At 40.6% G+C, this 26,286-nt stretch overlaps 2 protein-coding genes across 3 annotated transcripts in view; both read right to left on the bottom strand.

Annotated features, from left to right (window-relative positions):
• LOC148651182 (partitioning defective 6 homolog gamma-like) overlaps nt 1–13,658 on the bottom strand; it is a 57,076-nt gene extending 43,418 nt beyond the window's left edge. The window contains exons 1-2 of the mRNA XM_088601169.1: nt 12,999–13,658; nt 931–1,153 (exon numbers count right to left, since the gene is read on the bottom strand). Of these exons, the coding sequence (XP_088457295.1) occupies nt 931–1,153; nt 12,999–13,070 (295 nt within the window). The 5' untranslated portion in view covers nt 13,071–13,658. The remainder of the gene's footprint in view (nt 1–930; nt 1,154–12,998) is intronic.
• Nucleotides 13,659–15,219: 1,561 nt separating this feature from the next.
• Nucleotides 15,220–24,639, bottom strand: LOC148651183 (uncharacterized). 2 transcript variants are annotated; one of them, XM_088601172.1, is made up of 6 exons: nt 24,563–24,639; nt 20,187–20,571; nt 18,980–19,151; nt 18,007–18,185; nt 16,926–17,022; nt 15,220–16,378 (listed from the first exon to the last, which is right to left on the bottom strand). In XM_088601172.1, exons 2-6 carry the CDS (start codon nt 20,557–20,559, stop codon nt 16,225–16,227), a joined length of 975 nt encoding a protein of 324 aa, XP_088457298.1. In that variant the 5' UTR covers nt 20,560–20,571; nt 24,563–24,639; the 3' UTR covers nt 15,220–16,224. The 2 variants fall into 2 exon arrangements, with proteins under 2 accessions (XP_088457298.1, XP_088457297.1); XM_088601171.1 differs by lacking the exon at nt 24,563–24,639 and adding an exon at nt 21,239–21,384.
• Nucleotides 24,640–26,286: the final 1,647 nt, after the last annotated feature.

A 26,286-nucleotide genomic window follows, 5' to 3' on the forward strand; every position in this document is an offset into this window, starting at 1 on the left:
ACCAGGGTTCGCACCCCAGGTGCCGCGGGATGGAACGGGTGGCGGAGGGCACGAGACCGCGCGGAACCGCGACGGTCACACTGACAAAGGCAACGCATTCAGAATGAACAGGGACACATGTACCAGAGGCTATGGGGAGTGCATTCGAAGCTGAGAAAAGGAGGCCCTTTTTCCACACAAAAGGTTGTGGGAGTATGGAACAAGCTACTCAGCCATGTTGAAACTGATACCATGGCTTTTTTCAAGAAACGCCAGGATAAGATCCTGGGATCAACTTCCTAGATGGGTCGAACGGACTCCTTCCTTCTGAACCTTTTCTTCAGGTGTATCTGCTCTATCACTGTACTCAAACTGGAAACAACAGACAATGGCTAAAAAGAGTAAATAACCCATACCAGTAATACTAAAACACTTTCTCACTCTGTTTACCTAAAACATAACGATAAATACTTCAGAGATCAGCAAGACTGTTCCTGCCCTAGTTTGGAAAGAGACAAAATTACATGGTGAGTGTAACTTCCATCCAGTCCTGCAAATAAAATCATGAATAATTCATTGCATGGGTTTGTCTAACATTTTTGTGCACTGACTCTTGTTGGCAAGGTGATGCTGTGGCAGGATTTCTCGAGCTGTGTTTTTACTTAGTGTGACTCAATAATGTGGCTGATAAGTTTTACGGCTGTCAAATAACACGGAAACGGGAATGACGACCCCTTCGTTGAGTGCTTCTGTGTAGAGGCTACAGAAGTAGTAAAAACACGTCACGTGAAGCGATTTCTCTTTCTGAAGCTCTCCAGCGAGCCAGGCGATGAGAAACTCCAGACTTTCCTGCAGGAAGCCAGCTGTCCAGGGCTTCCCTTTTGCTTTGCATTAAAAGAAACCTGCAGCTGACTGTGCTCCCCGGCACTCCAGTGTTCACCGAAACCATACCTTGTCTCTGTATGAAGACTCTGAGCAGAGGGTTGGCCGTGGACACGGCTTTGCAGAAGTTGTCGTCGTTGTTGATCGGCAGCAGGTCCCCGTGGATGTCAGCGTAGCCAATCATCACCTCCATGTTGGTAATCCGGTGGATGTGAAGGATGAGCTTGTAGAACTCTTCGAATTTGCCAGGCTTGAATCGGTCCACAGAAAACCGCCGGAATTCTGCCCCATACTACAGGAGAGAAACCCAAAAAGAAATAGCAGATCATGGTCTTCAGGTCCAAGGGGAGCTCAAACTCCAAACTCAGATTCAGTGTGCAATTTATTTAATTACCCAGCTGATGGGTAAAAAAAACTAATAGAGTTAAAATAAAAAACAAACATAAACATGGATGAAAAGGGTAAACCAATAAACCACACATTTACCAGTTTGAATGTAAATTTGTAAAATCACAACCAGGAATAATTATAGTGCCTACTGTATATGCCTTATAGTGCCAAGAAAAAGTCTGAGAACCCCAAAGATAGGGGTTTATAGTAGCCAATTCTATGTCTATTGTAGCACAATGATGTATGAATTAAACAATGAGTGATCAAGGTACAGGGGATGTGGAAAAAGCAAATGTTAGCTAGTTAGCTTATTTAACGCAATAATTACCATCTGGTGTTTAAACAATTTGGGAAGTCCTGGGGGCTGAGTTAGGAAGGCTCTGCTCTGTATAATGATCAGAGATGTAAGTTTCATCTTCAGCATACACGTGTGTGGTAACAAGTCATGCAATGGTCCAGGGAAATCTCAGAGATTCTCAGAAAAGGAGAACAGTGGAAGATAATCAAGGAAGTTACAAAGAACACCTGAGTTCCAAGGAACTGGCCGGTCTTGCAATGGCTAAAGTAACTGTTCACTACTGTCAGAAAACTGGGAGAATGGTTTTCCTGGAAGGATAGAAAAAAAAATGGAGAAGACTATTGTTCTCCAAAAGGAACCTTACTGTCCATCTGACATTCATAAAGGAGCACACAGATGGTCCAAAAGGCTTTTGGACAGACAAGTCAAAGGTCAGCTCTGTGGCCACAGGAGAAACATTATCTTAGACAAAACTCAAACACTGCTTTTGAACAGAAGATCCCCATCAAAACCATCAAACATTGTATGGTGGGAGTGTGATGGTTTGGAGATGCTTTGCTTCCTCAATACCTGGATGACTTATCATTGACACAACCATGAATGAATTCTGCACTGTATCAGAAGATTCTAATGGAAAATGTCGGGTAAATTGTCCATGAACTGAAGCTGAACCAAAAGTGTGTTTTGCAGCAAGATAACAATCCTAAACATACAAACTGATGACAACAAAAGAATGGCCACAGATGATGAAAAGCTGCATTTTACAATGGCCTAGTCAAAGGATGGATGTAAACTCCATTACAATGTTGTGGTTGGACATGAAGTGACATGTCCATGCAAGACTGTCCTCAAATGTCACAGCGCTGACAGAGTTCAGAATTGGAAGCCAAAATTCCTCAAAACTGAAGTGAGAGACTTTTATACATAACTGTTTTACAGATGATATTTAGTTGCCGTCATTGCTGCTGAGGGGTTGTTGACAGTTACTGAATCTGAAAGGTCACATATTGTCACACGTGAATATTGAATGTTGCATTATTTGAGGATAAATAAATAAATATGGAAAGAGTACCATGTTTTATGTAATTTTTTTTTAAATCAGGTCATTATTTATAGGGGATAAATAAAGAGAGGATAACATTTCAGGTTTCAAACATGACATAAAATCCTAAGAGGTTAACAAACTGTTGCTCGGCACTGTTCAGATGACCATGTGCTTCATGAAAAAGGAGAAATTCACCTGTTATCGCAGGGTTTTTTTTCATTACAGTAGACATTTTAGATTTTACGCTCCTATGGCACTGAAAGCAACATTGTACACGAGACAGAAGCCTAAAAATGTCTACAAACATTAAGAAAAATAAATATGGTGGTTAGATAACCTGCAAGCAAGAGACCACTTATGCTTTCATCTATCTTTGCGATAAGCTGAACATCATAAAATAGCTAAACAAATCACTTGGAAGCCACTAATGGGGAAGGTCCATCAATTTTCTGTTGCATCTATTGAAAGGTTGAGAATGATTATGAATCCAATTTTTATTTCTGATACCATTAGAAGGACAGGAGTGAGTGGGGCTTGATTACTTGGTTCTTTACCTGTGGGACTCTAGGCACAGTAGAAGCCTCCCTTCTGCCTCTCGGTGCAACCCAGACCCTTGTCCCTGGGACAACTGGTTGACATCACTTACACTGTGCAGACAGCAGGATTATTTGAACAAATATGAAAGTGAGTTACCCACTGAAAAAGTAAAGTACCGGGGAAAAGGCATGGGATATGCACAAAAACAACACGCAAATTTGAACGTTGTTTGCACTTCAGTGCACATAACTCGGAAGTGCAAACGAAAAGAATTGAGAGTGGTGGCAGCGCAATCACGAGCTTTTTGATCACACTCAAACACAGCCAGGCAGACTGCCTTTGTTTTGAGATTGCATTCTGATTATGCACACCCACACACAACTCTTACAGTTACCAAGGATTACGAGCAACTGCGCAGCATAATGATGGCCTGTTCTGGCTGAGCCTCTCCGACCACCAGAAAAGCCAACAGAGTCATCCAAAGGTTACTACTTTCATCAAACAACCAGTTAGAATCAGCAAAACGCAGAGAGACCGAGATGAATGAGAGGGCAGACAAAGCGACCAGGTTGACCTTACAATAACAAAAGGAATCATACACCAGCAGTTATTGGAACACGCCGCACAGGATAGTCATTTTGTGGTAAAGTCGCAACATTTCATTACACGGTGAAATCGGATCTGCTGGGATTGGAGACATATACTTGCAAACTGTTAACGGCACCGGTTTTAGAGTCCAGCACACACACAAACAATCCACTGACTGCAACGTCAGCGGTAGGACTGAGGCAACAGCTTGCGAAATATCAAAAAATGCTACTTGAGTTTGGCAATAAAAACAAATGGGGAATAAACTGCCCAATTCTATCAGAAATCTAACACGCTTCAAAGCTTCTGGTATCCAGGTTGAAGAGGGAAAGGTTCAGAAAGCAAAGCCGACACTGTTCACACTGGCCAGTGCCAGTTTCAGATGTTCAACAACAGCTCAGATTATTAATAAGGTCATGAAAGTAAAAGTCAGGTTTTCATCCTCCTTCAAAAATAAAAACAGGAAAAAATGAAACTCAGTTTTAAAATAACAACGGAGCAGCCATGCTAGTATTCCAACCAGGGAACTAAAGGTCTGCTGAAAGACCTGCGTGTTGATGAGTTATGGCAATGGCACCACTTCTGTTTGCACAGCCTGTAAGTCACAGTACTTTGTCCCAGGGCTCTTCACACACCACAAGCATCTGGTCTCAGTGTCAACGCAAAAAAACACATCGTGACTGGGTTCGCCAGTTAGCTGGAGCTTTCCGTCTCATGTCTTTTTCCTCAGATTTTGTTTGTGTTCAAGCAACAACCACAGGAATTCCTGTATGGAATTCTCTTCTTCAACAATTCTTTTTGAAGTAGCTCTTCAGAACTTATATCTGGGACTAAGCCTTTTTTAATTCTCAAAAAGATCTTAACTAATAACGCAGGTTTGAGTCTTAGTCATAAGGTCCGCTATTGACCGGGCGTCACCAGGGGTGGGACGGCTTTCTCGTCCCGGGCCTTTTCGGCAACACAGCGCCCCCTATGACCTGCAGGGTGCATGCGTTACGAGTGGGAGGAGCTCCTCCTCCTCTTCCTCTTCCTCTCGGGTCCGACACTCCTGCATTGGGCTGTGGCTCGAAGAACGGCATGCTGGACAAGCTCGTCTACACCTCATTCTCCACCCAGATGATAAATAATGAAAAACTGGCAATTCAATATATACTGTATATCATCTTCACATGGTACCAGTGACACAAAGTAAATTCAATCACACAGTCATTTACTTTTCTGTTTTTGAACATTAACATTTTATACCCAACTTGGAATCACCAACTGCTTCCTTACATTTTTGCTCGCTGAGGCCACATTTCTGTCTGGAAGGAAGGACAGAAAGGACAACACAAGCTCTAGTGGAGCTCTTTCAGCTTTATGTAGCATGGGAACAACTGCACTGTTAGTAAAAAAAAAGTCTACAGTAAACCGGGCATGCAATTTACTTCTATATTTAGAAGTACAAAATTGCACACACATTATGCTGTTTAACAGAACTGCATTTCTCCTCACTTAAAATCTCATCTAAAATGAGATTATACTATAAAACACATCTGCTTATAAACCCACTTATTTTTTTCATATAGTAAATTCCAAAGTTTAAAGACCTCTCAGGTATGCTGCTCTTTGAAGGGACTTCCATATGCACAGGTGCATAACAGTTAAAAAAAAACAGCCAATAAAAACTCAAATCTGATGGTCAGTTTATAGTCAGCCTGAGGACAGAACATGAATACAAAAAGGTCAGTAGAAGCAAATGTGGCCCTACAATGTTATACATTGAAAGCAGCAGTTTTCAAAATATCGTAAGAGGTCAATGAAGTATTAACTAGCTGCATAAGCTCTTCAAATAAAAAGTTCCAGACTCCTACAACCTGATATTCCTCAGTTCAATATAGGAGTACTAAACACACTGTACGACAACTTTTGCTAAATTATTTCCTACTTAGTGATGGAACACGAGCCACCTAATTCATGAAAGCCAGAAGCATTTTCATGCTGATGTGCTCTTTCATTGAACGCTACTATACGCCAAACACCAAAATAACTGACCTATTCTTTGTGAAGACCCATAACTGGATTTTCCTGCTCCACTAACAACTTTTCTAGCAGGTTGGAACACGGTCATACCAATTATGCCTAAATTCTAAATAAATCTGCATTGGCAAAAAAGATGCATCATCTCAACAATGACACCCTATATCATGTGTCTATGCTATCACACATCTGCAGGTTGGGACAGGCAGGAAACTAGTCCATCAACCTGTGGCTGCACGTGACTCTTTAAAGCTTGCACAGGCTGCATTAGACATCCATCCATTACCAGAAAGCCACTTCTCCTGCTGAGAGTCACCGCCAGCCCAGGAGCAGAGGGCAGAGGCAGTACTGAAAGCACAAGAGCAGTTTCGAACAGTTAATCAAAACTAGCCAACATACCTCTGGAAGGCTGGAGGACAATGGGGAGATGTGGATAAGGGCACCAGGTCATCTTTGTCTTTTTTTGGGCTCAGACATTTATCAAGGTTTAAATTCAGCTTCTACCCTGCTGCAATGCGCATCCTTAACAGCCTCAGAACTCAATGCACCTCAGCACTATGCACTTTTTCATGGACTACCATGTTTTTTCCCCCCCACTATTACATATTAATTGTTCCCTACGATGTATTTATTGCTCTGACTGTTATTTATTATGTTTGTCATGTACTGTCGAGATTGTGTGGCGCTGTCTGTCGTACTTTGTATAACCTGAGAGACTGGCGTGAATAAGACCTCCAATGAACATGCACAAATACATGTACATAAGACCAAGTAAAGGTTGATTCCATGCTGAAAATAAAAGAAAAGCAACATTTCAGCTGTGGAGCTGAAGAAGGCTCAAAGAAGGGCCCAAAGAAGGCTCCACAGCTGAAACGTTGTGTTTCCTTTCTTCTCTTTTCAGCATGGAATAAACCTTCACTTGTTCCTTTGCAGCCCACGTATGCGGATGCAGCTCCCTACGTGAACTACATCTTCTCTACTCCCTAGCCAGGCACCTGTAAAGATGTGGAAGAAGGAAGAACTCAGATCGGGACACCCCCTGCACAGCTGGCCGTCTTGGTTGTAAATGGGCCTGTAAGCAGCTCTACCCCGACTACCATCAGGCACCAGAACCACATGAGCTCACAGAAACAACCCAGGAGTCCCTCACTTGTCACTCACTGCCCTGTAAGCTGTAACATGCTTTAGGTTTAGTCCACAGCTGGTTGACACACATGGGCTCATTTTTTACAGGCCTTTCAGAGGACAGGCTGGGCCCGAGCCAAGCTTCCCTTATCTCTTTGGAAGTGGCTGAGTATAGGGGCATAGGGAAATCTGGAATGTGAATACAATTACAGAATATAAGTCCACAAAGAGCACAAACTGCACTGTCCGCAAAGCGCAGAAACTGTTCTCTAGGTATATTAGAGAACTTTGTTTATTGGGTTTCAACACTATCATAAAATTGCAGATGACAAATGATGAAATCACGACAGTACAGCTTTAATTGCAGGTTTTATTATTTTCAATCTCAGCTATTTATGCAGTTTGTTTTGTGTGTAGTAATCACTCTCTCTCCTTGAATTTTAAAAACTCATGACAGATCCATTCACAGCTGTGAAAGATCTGACTTGTGGCGGAAATCAGACAAGAGTTTCACACAAACGTTGTACACAATAGCCCTGCAATACACAAACTTGGATCACTAAAGCCTTGTCCTTCCTTTACAGGACATGTAGAAGTTTGATAACATTCAGCCTCCTACCATTACACATTTAAATACAAGTGCAATTAACATAAAAGCAGAATATACTCACAAAGACACAGCAAAGCATGGCACATTCAAATTGCAGCTACAACAGTGCTTCTGCAATAACATTAATCTTTTCAAATGCAGAAGAATGTTTTCTTTTCCTCCTCTGGTAACTCCACAGGATTACAACCCATACAATCACAATCACCGATGCAGAATGTTGACCTTTGAGCATGTTAAATGCAGCATTTAAGACAATGCAAAGCTTTATGGGAACAACAAATTAATTCAGCCTCCTCTTCAGCCATCTACTTGGGAAAAGGCATCCCACATTTCAGCATTTTCTTGTGTTCTTTGCTGAGCAAATAGAAAGAGTAGGATTGTACCCAAATACAAATGTTTCTGTATTTTTTCTTTAGGCAGTTTTCCCGATCAAAGTATTTAAACTCAGAAAGGTTTCTGCTATTAGCCTGCAAAATCAGACACTGGTAAATTTATCATCTCCTGACCGTTTTTAATTCAAAATCCTGTTAGTTTGCAAAATGACCACTATCTGTTTTGACCCCATGATCCGGTTTTGTACAAAGATCTCAATATGAACTAGAGGCAGTAGGGTCATGGTGCTCAAGCAATCAAGCCCCACGTGTCTTTCCAACAAGACAAAGCCTGCTTATACCTGAATAAGCAGTGTAACCCTGGCTATGAATGGCAAACAGGGCTGTAAATGCCTTTTCAAACGGGCTTCTTGTAAAATTCTGTTCTTAATATTGAATTATTAACAGTGTTATTGTTTATAATAGCAGTACGCTTCAATTGGATTTTGATTAGAAATAGTCCAGTCATGCAAAAATTTGAAAACGCGTTTAAAAATAAAACGTAACCCCTTTACAGTGTTATACGTTAGGGGTGTTCCCTGGGTAAAAAGAGTTTTCCTTTGGAGCCCTCAACATTCATTTGTTCAAACCAAAGATTCTTCATCTGTTTCTCACACTCTTCTCCAAACATCTATTTTCTAATTTCTTTATCCAATTCAGACTTCTGGGGGAGCTGGAGACTATCCCAGCAATCAATAGGTGCAAGGCAGGATACACCCTGGACCAGACACCAGTCCACTGCAGTGCGATTAATCCCTCCTTGATTAACTGGCACTTTTGGCAACCTACTGCTTCAGTGGGTTAAGTTAATTTACAAATCACCAATTGTAAAAATATCTTTCAGTTTAAGATGTAGTACCTTTAAAGAAATGGTATCTTTGTAGAATAACTTCTGACTTTGGGCGCCTGTCTGCTTCCTTCTCCGGAAAACAGATCTGCAGAATGAGCTGATACTGTCCACCCTTGTGTCCGAGGGGGGTTTCAGTTGTGCGATTCAATTTTTTCTGCCCGATATTTGTTCTGGTCAATACTGATAAACCCATCTACATTGTGTCCTGTTATTGAACCAATAAAGAAGCAGATCTGACAGGTTAATTCATTATTACGCTTAACATTCAATTTCAACAGAGGGCTTACTCTGAATGGCACAGATCGGCAAGGAAGTGGCCACTGTTAGAATCATTATTAAGTTGTAAATCTGCGATACCTGCTGCACATCAAGTGGCAGACGCTGTCTTGTGGGATTCTGTCCCATTCGTCTCTGAGCCTGACAAAGCACAATGACCCCCAATGCCACACATTGTCTCAGCTCATCACACGAATGTTCAGTGGGACCCAAAACTGGCGAGTAGGACATCCATAGCCCAAATGACATTCTAATCACACAAAAAAGCAATTGTGACACAAACAGTGGATTGGAGGGTTAGCTCAGCTGGTTAGAGTGTGAGGCTTATATGCTTGGTTATGGGCAAGTGCAATCTGTGGTTATGTGCAAAATGAAGAGGTAATGTACAATTATAGGGGCTTAGGGCGGTTGTGTGGGGAGTACACTTACAGTTTCTAGTAAGCTGTGTGGACTTCTGTAGGAGTGGTGTGTAATGACTACGTAGGGCATGATGTGTTTTGTGTAATGTTATATTTATTTTCAACGTAATGTTTGTTTATATATTACTTTCTAAGCCTCTGCGTGTGTAAAACATAGCTACCTGGACGCAAAACAAGTATTATTGAATCGTTAGTGCATAATAATACCAAGGTTGTGCGTTTGAACCCCATACATTCCACATTTCACTTATGTTGCGCTGTTATGGAACAAGTGACATGATCACTGGGCCCAAAACACAATATTTAAATGCCTACTTGTAGTACTGTATATTCTAAATATTTCTTTTTCTAAATATTTCAAAACATTTTCTCCTTAACCCAAATTCCACTGGGCGATCATTCTTCTCCTGTAAGTTTTTAAAATGCTCTGATCATGAACCTGTTCACAACTCCAAAGCATTGGAGGTTTTACTCATGATATCCTCTGAAATATTTAACAGATTTCATGAAAGTAAATAGTTTGGCATCGTCTTCAAAAGAGTGTTAAAAAAAGCTTTACTTGATTATGAATTCTGAACATGAAGATTACCAACAGCACAGCTTTGTTAATTTGGCATCGCATCTCCTAATTTCAGAATACAATAACCCAAGGGCATCGTGCAGAAAGCCTAAGAAAAGACAGAGCTTTCTTTCACCACAGTAACTCAATCAGAATTTTAGTCCACATTATAAAGAACTGCATGCTGCATAATTTATCCCACTGAAACAATACGAACGGTCTGGCAGAATCCTTAATGTCCCTTATCAATGAGGTCCTTCATCCTGCTGTTGCAACACTATTTAAAGATTTTTAAACCTGTTGACCTGCGGTAGTGGGAGCCAGATTTTTAGATATAATAAGAACATACAAATTAGAAAGGTCCATTCAACCCACAAAGCTCTATATTCCCTGCAGCAAAAACCAAGTCCTGAGCCTGTTTGCAGTTGTTTCATGCTGGACTTTCAGTGCAAAAGCAGTGGAGCTGGGCTGGCTCAGCTGGACTTTGTGAACAAAAAGCCCTGGGGGTCTACGGACTGGAAGTGAATGAAGAAAGGCAAAAGCACACAGACATATAAACAAAGTTATCTTTTAAAAATGGCATATGAATCTCAAAAATGTGCAAAATAGCTTTTTATAAATCACAGCTTCCTTAAATGATGCTAGTTAGGAATTTCATTATTTCCATTTAATCTGTGTTGTTGAAAAAAACGTCTGGAGAGCTTTACAATGGCTTACATATTGTTTCTTATGACCTTTGCCAAGGGCTTTTTGTTTCCTTTAATTCAAATTGCCAACAAATGTGGAGTGACAACCACCATATTCATGATGCTGTCCAAAGCTCAAAAGATCAGTCAACCAAGGGGGTACACTTTAGCTCAGGGTGCAGGTAGTCATGAATTCAACCCTGCGGTCACAACATGGAGCAAAGGCAGGTGTGAAGCACTTTCTGCAGAGTGTGGGACAACTGTGGGCGCTACAGTACACAGGGGCAAGAGAAGCCAGCCAGCTATTAGTTCCAGTCTCCTGCTTGAAGAGTATCTGAACTGATGCTATTCAGAATGATCAATTCAAAACTATAAAGCGACTGATAAGACTGTTGCTCTTCATCTTCTGAAACCTACCTAGGTTTCAATGCATTGTGGCAAAATCTACATTCCCATGCTATAACCCTCACCTTCTAGATATTTCTTTAGCAATATGCCTTTATGCTAATCAAATGGTATTTATGGCTCTGGAGATACAAATCTACCAACACTCTTGCTCCTTAAATAACTACTGCTGCTTAGACAAAGACGTCACTAAGTACTACTGCAACCTCTGCTTCACGTGCAGACTGTAATAATTACATCCCACACCAAGACTTACAAGATTAATACCCCAGTAAGGAAACTGTGCTGCAGAAATAAGACATGAAACTGGCTACATAAAGAGCCCATGGCGCTTACTGGAAGAATAGGGGTGTTGACTAGCATCCTGGCTAAATTTCACTCCAGGCTTCAACAATCAGGCTTTCCTTACAGTCCTCTGTAATTCAATGGAATAAGCAATTCCTCACATCGACACTGGACCTGCTGTGTCGGGGGGCTGCTGGTGCTGAACCGCAGAGACATGTCAATCATAATATGGGGCCCGTACTTCTGATGAAGTGGGTCGTCTTCCCCACAGAAGAAGTTTGGAATGAGAAGTGTAAAGCTAAACGCAAGGAATTGTGTCAAAATATTATTCACTGGGAAAAAAGTCACGTTGCTTAATTCTACCTTTAGAATAGCTGGGCAACAAGAAAAAGCATGTTCATCCAAACACTGCGCCTAAATGATCACAATTAATTGTAACACTCCTAGCCCTTATAGAGCTATTTGCAGAGCTTTGTCACGGCATGTTTACAACATCAGCTACATACCTGATAAGACAACATGATACTTTTCCTTTAATTATGGCTTAAATAAACTAAAAATGTAAGCTTCCGAACGCATGTACTGTGTGAATAATAATCCCTTCAAGAGCTGTTAAAGCGACAAAGCTCTGAAACAAACAGTGGATTGCAGCGCATTTCCAATTCGACGTGGTTTCGACGCAGGTATGAAGGTATAGATATAATTATTAATGGCGGCTCGTGTGACCCACGAGAACAGCAAAACGCTAGTTCTTTTTTTGGGGGGGGAGTTTCGAAAGTTAAAGACAACTTTCCAAAGAACATCACAATTAGGAAATTGATCTACCCTGTTCTGGGATAGTGTGTTATCAATATTAAGCATTATGTCGAGAAGCAAAACATATCTTAACACCATAGCTTAGCAACAGGACGCCTAATTACAGCCAGACAAGATAGCCTAGTTTCTTGGAATACGCCTGAGAAGTTGGACAATACGGCCAAAGAATGAATACAGGTGGTTGACAAAGACCGCTCCGAGAGATGAGTCACTGGGCATAAGCAGGTTCAAGCAGCCAAATCGTAAAAAAACATTTATCGAATTAAACCCCCAGTCTGAGTCACAGAGCACGCTGGATTTGCTCCTCCGGCAACAAGTCACGGCAGTTATCTTCGTTTCTGAATAGAAAGGCGTAGCGGGGTTTCTTTGGGGGTGGGGGGTGATACGTGTTTTATTCGGCCCTTTCCTTGTAGCCTTTTCATTTCCAGTTTTTCCTGAAAATCGTGGGAGCTCAGTGTCCATTTATCTGCCATCTCGTTCGCTACCAGGCGAAATCCTTCGCTTGTGCGTGCAAATTCATCCAGGTCCCAGCTTGGCTGTTTAAACACGGATTCTGCCTAGCGTGCGTTTTTCGCACTCCACATCACTAAAGCGCAGTAAGAGCTCAGCAAAAACCGCAAAGATTTCTAAAAAGGGAGGGAGAGCATTTAACCGAGATGGATTGCAAACATTTACCAACTGGTAATTGGTTTCGAAAACACAGGAATGCGCAATTCCAAATTGCACTTTAGTAAGTGCGAGCGAACTCATTTACAATTAAAGATCTCAATCGTTTGCAGCATCCACAAAATAAGAGACGAGTAAATAAGGAGTTTAACTAAACAGAGGTACCCCCGCCACGATAAAACAAATCCTTACCTTGCTTTTTACTTCAACAGCCGTGCAGTCCAAGTATCGTAAGGACTGGGATTTATTAAAACTCCTGTTCATTGTTTTGGTTACTTTCAGAAGTTCCCACTCGCCCTCGGAAACCAGGGCTTGCAGATCTGTCAGTGAATTCCTCTGTCCTGTGTGGTGAGCGGAAGAAAAGAAAGTTGAAAGTTTCTCCGTTGACTGTATCCCGAGGATCCGTAGCACTCGGTTGCTAGCTCGCCTGTGTTTCAGGAAAGCCGAAATGAAGAGCAGTAGAACTCACCGCCTCTGAATGGGGGAGTGAGTGAAGTTTGCGATGACATCACCGCGCCCCAGCAAGGATACAAACACTCCCCAAATCTGTCTGCTCTTGTGGCGGAGGGCTGTGTATCCTCCGCCGCAGCAGAGGACGCGGTTGTTTCAGGACTGTGCGCGCCCTCAGCGGAAGTTTTGGAAGAAGTTACTTTTTTTTTTACCAAAATATAGTTTGTGTCTTGAACACAGAGGGGTGTATTCAAAATAGCATCTAAAGCGATCGGCGGACGCATTGAGATTTGTAAAATAGGCCTGTTGTACTAGCTTTGCCGTAAAGCTGAAAGTTTGAGAAAAGTACACAGTAACGCAATGCAATGATCACACTTTGACGACGTTAGGAATTAGGACCGGTAGGGGGTAGGACTTTTGTGATGTTATGAAGGGGGGACGGGCGTGTAAGTTACTCCTAGAATAAAAGTTATTTATGTTATGTTTGCTGAAAACAGTTACGGATGAATCTGCAGTGTTCTTTTACTTAAAAAAAAACCAAAGTGACCAAAGGCATCTTTAATGACAGGCTTTCATTATAGCCTTGTAAACCACGTTTTGCACCTATTATCCCCAAACAAGAGGGAACATTTTAAATTTTAAATAAATTCACAATTTGTACTCCCTACATTTTGACAAAAAGACTCAATAGTATTTCTGAAGTCTTAGCCCTGAGGAGAATTATCTTCATTGTCAGAAAGCTGCTTATTCACTCTGGACGGGAGGCTAGATTAGTGCAGGGAAAACACATAGATAAGTGTGCAGGAACAACCCAAGCAGAAAGTTTTTAGAAGGAGAAAAGAAAGGATAGCATCAGAGGAACATGTCAAATCCACACAGAAGGAGTCCAGAATTGAACCCTCGAGTTGTAAGACAACAGTGCTAACTGTCTTGCCACCATGATACCTGAGTAAACTATTTCACAATTTAAGGAAAGCACTTAAAATATGTTCAAAGTCACCTCATTTTATAGCATGACACTCTGTGGACCCACTTTGGTAATATGATATATCCTTAATTCATTTATTTTTAGAGGGAGCTGCCAATAACAAATCTGATGTTTTGGGAATGAAGTGTATCATGGGACAGACTGCTCAAAGCATTCTCTTCCTACTACTATAAATCTATAAATCTTCATTCAGGCACTCTTTTGTTTTGTTATTGAGGTATTTTGCAGCGTATTTTATGTTTTTAATGCTGCACCACTCAAAACAGAGCCAGGTCAGTCTGTGTGGGGTCTCAGGAGGCTTGGCCAACAGAGGCCATAGCTGTCTCCATGGTTACTGCTCCCTGTCAGCACAGAGACAAGTCTGACAGCTGTCTCTTTGTCTCTGGACACCTCCTCCCTGCCACTCACAGTGTGACAGCTTCACCTGTTCCATGCAGTGACCCTGAGGCAGTAACACCTAATGATACTTAACTGTGGTAATGTCACTGAAAGCTCTCCTATTCATTATTAATGAAAACATTGTTTCTCAAATGATTGATGTGGACAAACAGCCACTTTTCATAGGATCACAGACATGTATTGGGATCATTCACCCTGTAACACTACTATTCACTTCCAAAATCCAAAATAAATCGACCTTCATCAATTTTTTTTTCAGTTATTGCAAGTGGCAAATACGATTTCTACTGATTTAACTATTTACAAAAAAAATAGTGTGGAACGTACAGGGACGTGTGTATATGAATGAGTTATAAAGTTTACTCTGACAGTTCATAGTTCTTTTTTTCATCCTTGTTTAACATGAAAAACAAGAGGAACATAGGACAGTGATATTCTGTTCCTTAAGGCAGGTTTTCATTCTGAGTTTTTTAATCACTTAACCGGTCAGGACCTAGAACGTCTGCAGTAGAGTTGCAATAATAATTCACAATATGAAACACTTTGACATGTCATCGCAGAAAAACATGCAAGACAAAAGTTTTAACATTTTTATTTATGTTGATTTACAATGTACATTTAAGAAAATATCCTAACATTTTTGGTGATGTTATAATATGTTATAATAATAAATTATTGACATATAATTTAATCTGAGGTATTTTGTGGAAATAAAGTATATAATCTTCAGGTGCACGTTAGACATACAGATAAACCAAAGTAAAAGACAAAATGTATTGCCAAGAGTATGAATAGCATAGAATATCATTAGAAAAGTAAAAGCGAATGTACGAAATCAGACGGTCTACAATTGTGTACAAGTGGCTCAGACTCCCCTCTAGTGGACAACATTTGTTCCTGCATAATTTCACAGGAATTCGACAAGGAGGAAAACTGAAATCTTATTGCACCCAACAAGTGCTTGCACCACACTGTTATTACTTTACTCAAGAGCGTCAACTCCTGAATAGAGACGCTGTGACTTTGCACATACATATTATACATTTCATGTAAAATATGAATGAATCTTAATTTTTTTAACACACAGATATTAGTCATTCCAATTTGTACGTTATATTTAAATTTATGTTAACCTTTTTACACTAGGATTATTATTTAAAACCATAAGCATAAAACCTGTATGAGAGAGAAACAGAAAAAAAATCATACTATTATTAGGATTTCACTGTGCTTTCAGGCAATGTCATAGAGTGGTTTTATCCTTTGAGATTTTCACAACTGTTGAAACCATCCTGAAATCAGCTTTAACTACCAATAACAAGGGAGCCACCCACAGTTGTGCTCAGGTGAACAGTTGTGTCCATTACACATCTATAACATGTCTATAACACATCTATAACTGATGAGATACATGTGATTGTAGACAGGCCTGTTCTCCAACTCCCAGAGAACTTGCATAGTTACAGTACAAGAAGAACACAGTGTCAGGTTATTTCCAGTGCTGTGCTAGGCAGGTCCAGTTCTTGAGTGTTGGGTTCCTGAAACTCCAGATCCAACGCAGAACCCTGCCCACCCCTGGCATTATGACTGCATCTCATCAGGGGCTGCGTTTCCGCTGAGAACAGCCAGGGCATTAATGACCATTCTCTCCACCATCTTCTGGGTTGTCTCAAAAGTATGGGTTCCCATGTGCGGCAGCACAATTACATTCTCAAGCCCGAGCAAGGGGTGATCTCTATAGGGGCAAAGAACCGCAGCACAATATGTTGATGTCACTAGGTATCGCTCCACAGGTTGTGATATTGCCACTAACTTTTGAAGTGTTCATTCTGTGTCACTAGTTGCCCCTTTAAGGTGGTCCTTTTCCCCGATTTGGCTTTCCAGATAAGAAAACTTAAACTCCGCTTACGATTACGAATCAATTAACTGCCTGTCACCATCAAATTCTTGCTATACAGAGAAGACAACACTGGCTGAGGAAGCTGAGCTGCGCAAGTAAATCAGTCGCCCTGACCAAGGCAACATATATATTGATCACAGTTGAAATACCAGGGTCATCACTCAGGAAGGAGCACTCAGAAAAAACTCTGACAAATCCAAAAACAACATGCACAAACCACACAGAAGGCAGGCCACGCTGAAACTGAACTCTGGACACAAGAACTGTGAAGCTGCAGACTTAACCTCCAGTGGCACCACAGCCCCTGGTTAAGCAGGGAACAGAAAGGAACTGAGGGCTACAATGACAGAGCAATGACAGGTGGTGATTTGCACAGACTGACCTTGGTAGAGGTTCAGGGTAAGTGACATCCAGAGCTGCAGCTCCAATCACTCCTTTCTGAAGCGCATCTACCAGGGCATCCTGGTCCACCACCAAGCCTTCGGCCAAGAAGGAGAACATGTTTGTCTTTAACAATACATAACTTAAACAAGCCAGCTGGAAAACATGCCAGTTAAAACACTTATTTTTACATATGGAAACTAGGCCGTATGCGAGAGCACATGAAAAGGAGTAATAAAACTATTGTCCCCTGACAGCTTCTGTTTCCCTCTTCTTATTAGATGATTACTGAATTATTTCTTCACATCAGCACGAGGACTAACAAACTGCCTGTGGCATCCACAGAGGGGTATGATTACACCTGTTGAAGTCAGTTTAATTTGAATTACTTTTAATAAATCTCAATTTTAATGAATGTTTATTTGAGTAGTCAATGATTATATACCCAACCACTTTGGAATGACCAATTAATGAGACTCAGCCTTCCTGTAACAGCTCCTGCTGCTGTGAAGTGTGAATGAAGACAGGTTTACAATACAAGCTCCTATGATACATTCACCTGTCCATCTGTTGATCAGGTCCAACTCAGACCCTAGGAAGATACCCAATTACACTAAAGCACAAAACATCTGTTTCTCTTTGTCACAGAAGTAGTCCCATTTGACATGGGGTAAATAAGTTGCCATTTGGCTAATTAATGTCCTTATTTTGCCACGGAAATATCTGCCACTGACTTTTTGGAGCAAAACTCATTTTAATTCTTTTGCTCAGTTATGTTGTGCTGGTAGCTTTGCATGGGAAGTTGTCTTTGTCGGTCAAAGAATTGTTTAGAAATACCAACCACAAATACTGTAATACATTTTTCATAATGCAGCTTATTGATATTGTTTCCCACAGTACTGACTTCCTTCCAGAAGTTTGTTAAATATCCACAGTCAAGACTGTGCTATGTTATGCTTAAAAAATGAAATCTGAATGTGCTATTTAATGTTTCTTTTCAATTCCTGATAACATTACCAAAACCTGAAAATGTGCATTTTTGAAGGGTTCTGTCTTTGTGTGTTTTTCATTCAAGCACCTACCTCTGCTGATGTTGATGAGTGTGCTGGTGGGCTTCATCAGGCTCAGCTCCCTGGCCCCTATCAACTTGTGTGTCTGTGGCGACAGGTTTACCACTAGCATGACAAAATCAGACTTTTGCAGCAGCTCGTCCATCTTCTCACAGTAATGCGCTTCCACAGCTCTCTCCTCCTCTACTTTCCTGCGTGGAGACAACTCTCAGTGACAGACACAGAGGGCAATACTCAATACAGTACTACTGTTTAATTATGGAAGATGGTACTTTGTTATTAGAGCTTGAATACTCATTAACTACTGTATTTTTGTACCTGAAATAAAATGTTTCATTTCTCTTATCTAACATCCTTTCCTGATGTCATCTCACACTCAAAAACAGCCTCCTTTGAATGGTATGTAGACATTAAACATTAGACATTAGACATTACTTTATTATTAATGATTTTATTAATACGAATGACTAATACTTTACTCTTCTCCTACAATCCCTGAACCACTGAGATTTGTACTTGCAATACCATTAAATCTAGTTACAACTGAAGAGTTTATCCGTCAAGGTTCAAAATCGCTCTACAAAGGGAATGTGTGATTGAATATAAAGAGTTGGAGCTTATTAACAAATATAAACTTTTGAATTTTCACACCACTAGTATTAACTAATTAAAGGGTGGGGTCATATAGGTGTTTAGTAAATGCTAAGCAGTCAAGAAGAGACAGAAAGCTCTTGACTTGCAAGCCTCCCTTGTGTACAGTATATTGAAGTCACCCAGCATCATGATGTTATGCTAAGAATGCAAAGTGGGATCTAAGATTGCCACAAATTAAAATGGGAATTTCATTTGCAAATGGATCAGTTATTTAATGGACATTTGGCAACAATGGGCACACCTTCCCCCCTATTAGTCTGGTATAATGAGGGTGGTGCTGTATTTGATTGCAGACTGGATGATGCACTGATGTATTTGTATGTACTTGTACCTCCGACTGCGGTTGTGATATAAGATTTTCATTTCAAATCCGTGAGCTCTTTGAGCAACCTTATATCCAATCCTGCCCATTCCGATGATGCCGAGAGTAGCACCGCTAACATCGATGCCGAGGGCAACTTCTGGGAGGTGCTTTGTCTCGTGGTAAAGAGAAAATCTATAACCTGCCGAAACACAATATCACGTCACCACAAAACCATACCATAGAACACTACGTCATGTCATAAAGACCAAAACACAAAACAGAGCATCAAGTGCCAAAACCATTCACATGAAGGTTTATAGTAAACTGCAACAACACATGTTCTAGCAACATAGCTGTGCCACTGACCTCCTGGCCCCATTTAGATAGAGGTCAAGCTGCCTACACAGCAGAGGAGTTCAGGTAATAAGTCACAACAAAAGAGAGGTTGATATAAAAAACTTCTACTTAAGGTACAGTAGATGATGGAGATGGATACCATATGTTGGATGCACACCTAAATTGACAAAGTTTTTTTCTTCTGGGAAGCATTTTCATCATTCTTTTACAGCAGGTGATTACTATAAACGGCCTGACATAATGTAAGTGATGCAAGATTGATGAAGAAAGACCCACCTTTCTCCTCAAATGTCTATGTAAACTGAAGTGTTTTAGTTTTACACAGGGCTGGTTGACTGTGATATTTGAGGGTCCAACTTTAAAATAAGAGAAATTAGGTAACTATATGCCAAGAATAAAAAAAGCAAAGATTCCCATGGCCCAAAAAATAGTTCATTCCTTATACAAATGAAACTCAACATAATTGTCCAATGGGATAAGTAGAAACTGTGGCAGAAAACTGCCTTATGTTTGGTTTCAGAAATTGTTTAAATTAAGAAAAAAATGATTGAAGATCATTTGGGAAGCAAACACTGCTATCATTATGATGGTAAAACTAAACATTATTTTCTGTTGTTCATCTACTAACTAAAACTGAAGTAAAGTTAACTAAAATTAAAACTAAAAAGTAACTAAAATTAAACTTAAGTGCCTCAAAGCCACAGTTTTGAATAAAGTCTGTCTGATCACAGGGAACTTCTTCCCTGCCTGACAGCTTTAAGCCCTGCAGACTGAGACACAGCATTCAACCTAGCTAGCAAAACCAACAGAAGAAGTAGCAATTATACCACTGAACATAGTGAAAATTCTGAAAGAGTCACAGAAGGAGGAAAGTTACCCTCTATAAGCTTGCGGGCTGATGCCAGCATCAAGGCCATGCCTAAGTCCGCAGTAGCATTATCAACAATATGTGGGGTGTTGGTCACTTTTACCCCAAAGCTGTTGATGAGAGGGATGTCAAGATGGTCAACCCCTACCCCTCCATTGACCACCACCTTCAGGTTAGGTAGGGAGCGCAGGAGATCCCTGTCGATCTCAGGTAGAGCATTCCACATGAACACTGCTTGGATCTTGTCTGCAAAGCGCTCTCTGCTCTTGGTGAACTCGCCAGTGGAGACGAGGGTGAAGTGCTTCTCCACAATGGTTTCAAAGCTCTTATGGATCCCATCGGCATGACCGGGAGCAGTGGCTAAGATGTAAGGCTTTTCCATCACCTGGATATACTGTAAAAGGAACATGCTGTTACTTCTTGCAAGACTACAAATGAGCAAGAGCTTCTTCAAGCGAAATGGGTACTGGATTTTCATAAGCATGCAGTGCTTCAGCATGACACAAGTAAAACATTGCCTTTTCCTTAAGACCTGCCTTTTTGCAGAAAACTGACAGGTAGTGTATAGGCTGCCTGGTATAAGGTTTGCTAGGCTAGTCTAGACAACTGGAATTAGGTCCATATAGCAACACGAGCATGGACAAGACAACACCATGTATAGCTATTGTGGCCACTGAACGGCTGAAGTACAAGTTCCTCTGTACTGAATATACTTTCATTGCTTCCCGGCACAGAGCTCTTAAGGACTGTGTGTCCATTAAACCCATGTCATGCTTAAGAATGCAAAGGAACAATAGTTTTATTCCATGCTGAAAAGAGAAGACAGAAAACACAATGTTTCGGCTGTGAAGCCTTCTTGTGTCCCGGGAGATTGTAGCTTCGCTATTACGTGAAAAGAGCTTTAACAAGTTACAGAGCGATTCAGGTCTGGTTATATTCTACCACTTCCACGATGAGTTTCAACTTCTTTTCACAGCATTAACAAAGGTAACCAGATGAGAGAATCATTAGCCTTATTGCTCTTTTGATATGTGAAAAGTTAAAATGCGAAAGGTTCTTACCGTTTTTGCAGAATGTAAATACCAGACACTTGCTTAGTATTAACAGCAGTTTAAACGGCTGACGTTGCGCAGTGTTGAAACTGAAGTCAGTGAATGTCAACTTCAAGGCGTGTTTAATCTATCACCGCTTCACCGATGAGCTTAACGGAGTGGGAGGGAATTGGTGGTTTGAAGTTTTTCCGATTAATAAATGTAAATTCGAAGCCCAGACCAATCCAGCTGTTCAATAATTCTGTTAATGCGATTTTTCCCACTTTAAAATATACTTGAAAGGCTCTTTCACGTGTACAGCATTTTATAATATTTGTTTTTACTCATAATGGTAATGGTAATTATGAGCAAAAGTTATTTCTCACATTTCCTCAACAGATTATCTTGGTTTTAAAAAAAATAAAAGGCCAAGTTTCTACTTGGTGTTGTTGGACACCATTTTGTGTGTATAACTTCAGTCACCTACTCACTTTAGTGCCATATGATAAATACAGTATTTATGGATATTTTAATTCCTTTATGGTTTCTGACAAAGAAATCCAGGGACATGTCTGATAGCTGTCTCTTTGTCACTGAACACCTCCTCTGTGCCACAGTGTGACAGCTTCACCTGTTTCACATAGTGACCCTGAGGCAGTAAGACTTAATGAAACTTGACTGTGGTAGTATCACTAAAAGGTCTTCTATTCATTATTAATGAAAACATTGTTCCTCACATGATTGATGTGGACAAACAGGCAGTGCCTCATAGGATCACGGACGAGTATTGGTACCATTCAGCTTGCGGCATTAATCACGTTAAAAAAAATGCAATGCAAATCATTAAACTATACTTACTGACAAAGGTTATAAAATAATCCTAAATATTTGTAAACTGCAAATACGAATTCTACTGATTTACCTATATCTAACAAAAAGATTGGATCATACATGGACTTGTGTATATAAATGAGTTTGAAAGTTTGCTCTGACAGTTCATAGTTCCTTTTTTATTCTTGTTTAATATGGAAAAACAAGGGGAGTGTAGAATAGTGATACTCTATTCCTTATACATGTTTTCATTTTGTATAAAATCATTGTTTAATTTTAATGAATTATTTCTGATTATACACCCAACCACTTTGGAATGACCAATTAATGAGACTCAGCCTTCCTGTAACAGCTCCTGTTTCTGTGAAGTATGAATGAAGACAGGCTTACAGTACAAACTGATACCCAATAACACTAAAGCACAAAACACCTGTTTTTCTTTGTCACAGAAGAGGCGACATTTACAAATCATAATGCTAATAAGACTGTCATAACATTCAGTTTCTTTCTCATTCAATCATTCCCATTTGACATGGGAGTTAACTAGATGCTGTTTAGAAAAATCTTGTTGTCTATTTTTATTTTGCCATGAAGATATCTGCCATAGATAAAAATGTATGCTTTTTAGGTCAAATAATTCACAAAGACGTATTACATGTTTTCATAATTCAGCTTATTGTTTTTTTTTTCCACACTAGTTCCTTCTAGATGTTTGTAAACATGTCCACACTCATGTCCAAGCATAATTACGCTTGAAGATGGAATTTGCATTTGAAGTACTTCTGTTTAATTATGGAAGATGGTACTTAATTGTTGGAGGTCATCAGCTCCTTGACATCTGTGTTTGTGCTCCTGAACTGAAATGGAATTCGGGCTCTCTCCTGCAGAGGAACATTAGGTTTCTCTACACATATCCAACCTAATTTCTTAATGTCACCTCACACTCAAAAATGGCCTCAAGTTCATCTCTTCTCTCCTTCCTCCTCCTGCCCAGTCCTCTATTTCTCTCTCTCCCTCGACTCCATCAGCTTTCCTCTGCTCCCCTCTCTCTCGGAAAGCTTCCTCTGAATTTCAGTCACTGCGTCACCTGTCCTCTGCCTCGCTCTTACACGATTTTTCTTCTGTGGAAAAGTAAGAGAATCCTGGACCACATCGCCACCTATTCTCATCAGCGTGGAAAACCAGCTGTCAACTCAACTCACTTGCTTTATCTTGATCTTTATCAGGTTTTAATATACTTCACCACTTGCAGCTAGTAAATTTCTACATACCTTAAGACGGTAGCATTTTAAAAACGTGTTTGGCATTTAAAACAAATCTTTTTGACCATTCCATACATTTTATGAATAATGGCATATATCTGCATCTGTAATCTCTAAACACCTTAGATTTGTACTGACAATACCATTAAATCTGGTCATATCTGTGGGATTTATCTGTCAACTTACAATATCTCTCTTCTGATGGCTGATTGAGCTAAGGTCTACAACCTCAAAGGTAATGTGAATGAACATAATAACTTGGAGGTTATTAACAATTATAAAGTTTTGAACTTTCACAACACTGGTAATAACTAATTCGAGGGTGAGTGTTTTGGAAGGGGTGAGTTCTGATATAGTACGTGTTGAGTAAATCCTAAGGGGTCAAGAAGAGACAGAAAGAAAACCTTGGCTTGGAAGCCTCCCTTTATGTTAACTGTTGTTGAAGTCACCCGGCATCATGATCCAAAATCTAATGACAGTTATTCAAAGGATGAGTGTTCATTTCTACACTTGGAAGTTTGGCATAGGTCTATAGTAAACACAGTGTCTGTGGTGACAGGAGTCTCTGTAAAGGCAGACATGACGAGCAAACTATTAAAGTGCATAATGAGTGCTTGATTTTATAGTCAGTGACTATGGCGTTTGACAAAATTTCTGCGCAGAGATGGGATGTCACATTATAGATAAATTTCACTTTAATTAAGATATTCCTACACAAGATACTTTTACAAGGCTTCTAATTAAAGTTAGAAGAAGTTATTGCTTTAATGGGATAAATTACAATTTTCTTTGAGACTGTATTTTGTTGTAGGCTAGTATTAGAGTTAAAGTATCATGATTTTTGTTGATTTTGTCAGCCCCACTGCAACTGGTAGTCAAACAGGACCACCGATGTCCACATGAATATGCTCCCCAGTGCATCAATCTACATTTCATTGTTCCACTGCTTAGGCTGCTGGCACAGACTAAGTATCTTTATAAGCATCCCGTCAGGGCTTCATATCCATGAATTTTCACTCTAGTAATAAAATTGTCTCGCTTTACAGTCTTCCTTTTCTGTATAATTTGTTCTGTAATGTGAGTTTCTATTTAAAGTGAAATAAATGACAAATGTCACCTTGGTGGGTATTGTCTTACTCGTTTTTTTTTTTTAAACCAAACATGTTAAACAATGTAATCTAAAGACTTCCACTTTCAAAAGACACAATGAAAAATGACTGAAAATAAGACTACTTGATAAATAAAGCTCAAGAATATTTACCTTGTATTTCTGGAGAAACAGTTACGTGAAGAAGAGATTTAACAGGTTACAGCGCGATAGAAGTCTGCTTATATTCTACCACTAACCCATGAATCCTTAACTTCTCCTCGGAACATTCACAGTATATATTAATAGGCAACTAGAGGAGAGAATTATTAGCCACAATATATTATTTCTTTGATACTGATGTGAACATTTCTTTCTGCTATTGAAGAATTTGTATAAATCCACTTACTAGTAAATGTTTTTTTAAGATGTGCATTTTTTTAGATGCGCACGATATGCTTTTAAGGAGACAAAGAGACATGGAGAAGAAAGATGATAAAGAGGCTGAGTGGGTAGATGGAGTAGGATGACGACGTGATGGGGCCATGAGGTTTCAGGATCAATTATTTATGAAGATGTGGAGGAGGTGAAGATTTCTCTCCTGGAAAGACTGGAGGCCCCCAGGTGAGGGAGGAGCAGGGGGCACCTATCATTTGACAAGACCTGTCAGTGAGGGCAGAGCAGTGATCCGTGGAAATGGCAAGATGCCCAAACTGCATGCATGGGCAGCCAAAGGAATTTTCCACCACCTTTTAGGATGTCTGGGCTGGGGACGTGGTAGAAGTGGCACAACTTTCAGCCCTTGACTGGAAATCCTGCACCGTGGTGTGGGTAGTGGGATATCCTGCACTGTGGTATAGGTAGTGGGATTAAGAAGCATGGCAGTGGCAGCTCTGCTTTGCAAGGGACTGAGGTGTTTCTGGGCTGCCCGTATCCCTGCTGCTTCATGTTTCATTCATGGAGTCACGCTTGGAGGCTGTGAAGTAGAAGGCTTGTTTTTCATGGAGCCCTGTCAATGAGCTGAGAGTTGTTCTGGGGGCTGGAGGGAACTGAAGGACCAACCATGGGGACTGGCCCTTTGGCTGAAAGACCTTAACTAGTTTGAGACCCACATGATACATGATACTCCTCATCCGAGAGGACCCTGATGAAGAATCCTCACTATCCTTGATTATTGCGCTTCTCAGGGAAGATGCGGGTAGCTGTCTTCTTGCTGTGTCCTTGCAAAGGGTGGTTTTCAGATTCTTGGGGGTGGGACCATTTACCTGCACATGAAGCTCAATGCAAGGGGGAGTGACATAAGGTTAGCTCAAGCATCTCTCGGCACTTCCACCAAGCAGATGAGCAAGCAAGTACCTGGCAGCAGCAGGGCAGGGGCTGACAGGGTATTACAGGGATCTCAGCCGCCTGGGCTGGGGGAGTTCTCCTTTAGCTCAGCTGGCAAGTTCCCTGTTGCGTGCCGCTGGAGACCCGGGTTCGCGCCCAGGCAGTGACGGACGAACTGGCAGGGCAGGAGCAGCAAGGGCGGAAACCCTAAGAACTGTTACACTAAACAGTGCGTTATTTTATAATACAAAACGCCTGGCTGAAATTCACATGCTCCAAATTCGTGCATTTCCTTTGCTGTTCATTATGCAGAGCAGGATATTACTGCACTAAACATACAACTAAAAAGGTGGCTCCTCTATGTTGTACCTAATATGCTGCACATTGGACCTAATCCTTGAGAATGACATTACAAGGTAAACATGAAACTAGGAGAATTCTGGGGCATGAAAGCGCCTCAAATTAACGCTATAATATCCTATCCGCTAAACACACAGGGTGTGTGGTTACAAAGAACGGCCACCAGAGGGCAAGGTAAGTCCATTTTGTGACTGTTGACAGGTCTGAACACT

The sequence above is a fragment of the Lepisosteus platostomus genome, chromosome 12 (assembly GCF_059453375.1).
Source record: "Lepisosteus platostomus isolate fLepPlt1 chromosome 12, fLepPlt1.hap1, whole genome shotgun sequence".
NCBI classification, from domain to species: Eukaryota; Metazoa; Chordata; class Actinopteri; order Semionotiformes; family Lepisosteidae; genus Lepisosteus; species Lepisosteus platostomus.

What these genes read in the sequence shown, in the direction of transcription:
- LOC148651183 (XM_088601172.1), bottom strand. Translation starts at nt 20,559, where the DNA reads ATGGAAAAGCCTTACATCTTAGCCACTGCTCCCGGTCATGCCGATGGG. An exon ending in TATCACAACCGCAGTCGGAG is followed by an intron (nt 18,186 to 18,979) that starts GTACAAGTACAT and finishes GTCTCCACGCAG; the next exon opens with GAAAGTAGAGGAGGAGAGAG. An exon ending in TACCCTGAACCTCTACCAAG is followed by an intron (nt 16,379 to 16,925) that starts GTCAGTCTGTGC and finishes TTGCCCCTATAG; the next exon opens with AGATCACCCCTTGCTCGGGC.